The following is a 2,266-nucleotide window of genomic DNA, read 5'->3' on the forward strand; positions in this document are numbered from 1 at the left end:
TTTTTGGTCCCCATGACGAGAATATCTTCCATATTACATTTTTACCCTCATTAACCCCGATAAACCACAACAAATGCCACTAAGTCTATGTCAATAATGATTCACATCTCTCCTACTCTTTTGGCATTATTGTATTTTTTGGACAAGATAGTGGTGATTAAATAACAATTAATTTATAACCAAATATATATATTTTTAAAAAAAAAAGAACTTAGAGATGCAGGTATTTTGGGCCAATGGATTCACCTGCACGGATTCTAGAGAAACCTGCCCGTAGTTTCTCACTCTCTCTCTGTCTCATAGTCTTCACCAACTTCTCTTTATAACCCATCTGCCTTCCATATCTTCCACTCCATCTCTCTCTCGCTTTATCTCTCTCTCTCTCTAAAACACATTCTAGACCCCAAAGAGAAAACAAGAACAACAGAAAAAACCCCAAAACACACGCACTAAAAAAAAATTGCTGGTGTTTTAGAACCACACATACACGATATCTTTTTTGTTAATTGATGGAGTCCACAAGTACAAGGAGGCCTTGTTTCATCGAGGAAGATTATGGGTTGGCTTCTTTGGCAGACATGGAAGCTGGGATCTCTGGAACTGGGAACCAGCATAATCATACCCACCATAGTCACAACCAAAACCACCCTTTCTTCTCTAGGACACTGTGTTACAGTGCCTCGTATAATATTAGTAGGAGGGGTAGTTTGAGAAACCTCTCGGCTTTGTCTCCGAGATCTGCTGGGCCTAGGTTCTATGATGCAAGATTCGAGGATCACCAACCCCATTTCTTGGAAGCCTGTTTTCTTTGCAAGAAACCACTTGGGGATAACAAAGACATCTTCATGTACAGGTTAGCCACTTCTTTCTTTCTTTCTTATTGCTATATTAATCAAGTTTCTTTCTTTTGGGAAATAAAAGATTCACATTTGTATTTTTGTTGGTTTACTTTGGTTTATTTTGGGAAATTATGATCTTGTAGTCTTTATTGGGAATAAAAAGAACGACCTTTACCTTTTGGCACTAGTTAAAACGTAAAAAAATTGGAATTGGAATTTCTCCAAATTTCTTGGTTGAAAGTGAAATTTGTAACCTCTTCTTTCCCACTAATTGGGATCTGAAATACTAGGATGGGTCTAATTCTTTGGCGTGATTAATGGGTTACTAATGAAAAGTTTGGTTTTTTGCAGAGGTGACACTCCATTCTGTAGTGAAGAGTGCAGACAGGAACAAATAGAAATCGATGAAGCAAAGGAGAAGAACTGGAATCTTTCTTCCTCAATGAAGGCGTTGAGGAAAAAGCAACAGAGAGAGTCCACTTCCCCAAACAAAACCCAGAAGAACTACCCTTTACGTACAAGCACTGTTGCAGCCGCTTAAGTATATTAACCAAACAAAAAAAACAAAGATGTGGACCTACCACAATATATTACCAGAAAAAGAAATGAGAAGTATAAAAAAAAAATTATGCTTTGTGTTTTAGGAAGAGAAATAGGGCGGAGATACAAGAAGAAGAAAGAGAGACCCATTTGAGAATTTTGTGTATGTTGAAACTGTGAATCGTAATTAGTAGGAGAAAGTGTGTTTGGTTGCTTGCATCACCTGCTCCATGGGACTAGCTCTTTGGGTTTTTTCTTTTTTTTTTTTTATAATGTTAATTATATATATAATTTCCTGTTAAATATCTAGTAATGCAAAAGCTTCAGCCTTTTGAGTGAAGAATTGTAACCAGGAAAGTTCCTTGTTATTATTACTCGTTGGTGAGCTTTTTTTTCTTTTGAATTCACTTTGAAGTGTGTGTGTGTGTGTGTGTGTGTGTGTGTGTGAGAGAGAGAGAGAGAGAGAGAGAGAGAGGTGTTGTGGTGGAGTTTTCCTGGTAAGCCAGAAAAACAGGGCCTAGCGGCGAATTAGGAAAGTACTCGTAGAAAAGCACCCACAAAAAGCAAAGAAAGTGTTGAATTGGGAAAAGCATATGTGGGGTAAAAAGTATAATTGTTGCTTTCTAGGAACAGAGTCAGCAACCAGAATCCGGTGCAGACGTTTCCACGGAATTTCTTCTGTATATAAATTTAAATCATTAACCTTTAAAACAGTCTTTAATTCAAAAAGTAAAATAATATCTTGATAGGGGAATGGGTTTTTGTCATAGTTTTTAATCATGAATTGGACAAACAACCTGTTTTCTAAAATTAAAAAGCCCAAAGAGAGAGAGATGATTTTGCATAGGAATTTGGCTGCTTTAGGTGGTAACGTCATTGATGATGCT

At 36.9% G+C, this 2,266-nt stretch overlaps 1 protein-coding gene across 1 annotated transcript; it reads left to right on the plus strand.

The window, feature by feature from the left end:
• Positions 1–221: 221 nt before the first annotated feature.
• Positions 222–1,594, plus strand: LOC115969996 (FCS-Like Zinc finger 2). Its single transcript, XM_031089644.1, has 2 exons — positions 222–853; positions 1,191–1,594. Exons 1-2 carry the CDS (start codon positions 510–512, stop codon positions 1,378–1,380), a joined length of 534 nt encoding a protein of 177 aa, XP_030945504.1. The 5' UTR covers positions 222–509; the 3' UTR covers positions 1,381–1,594.
• Positions 1,595–2,266: the final 672 nt, after the last annotated feature.

The sequence above is a fragment of the Quercus lobata genome, chromosome 12 (genome assembly GCF_001633185.2).
Source record: "Quercus lobata isolate SW786 chromosome 12, ValleyOak3.0 Primary Assembly, whole genome shotgun sequence".
Classification (NCBI taxonomy): Eukaryota; Viridiplantae; Streptophyta; class Magnoliopsida; order Fagales; family Fagaceae; genus Quercus; species Quercus lobata.

Excerpts from the sequence above, each read along its gene's own strand:
- LOC115969996 (XM_031089644.1), top strand. The coding sequence starts at position 510 with ATGGAGTCCACAAGTACAAGGAGGCCTTGTTTCATCGAGGAAGATTAT. Across the intron at positions 854-1,190 it reads AAAGACATCTTCATGTACAG|AGGTGACACTCCATTCTGTA; the intron begins GTTAGCCACTTC and ends GGTTTTTTGCAG.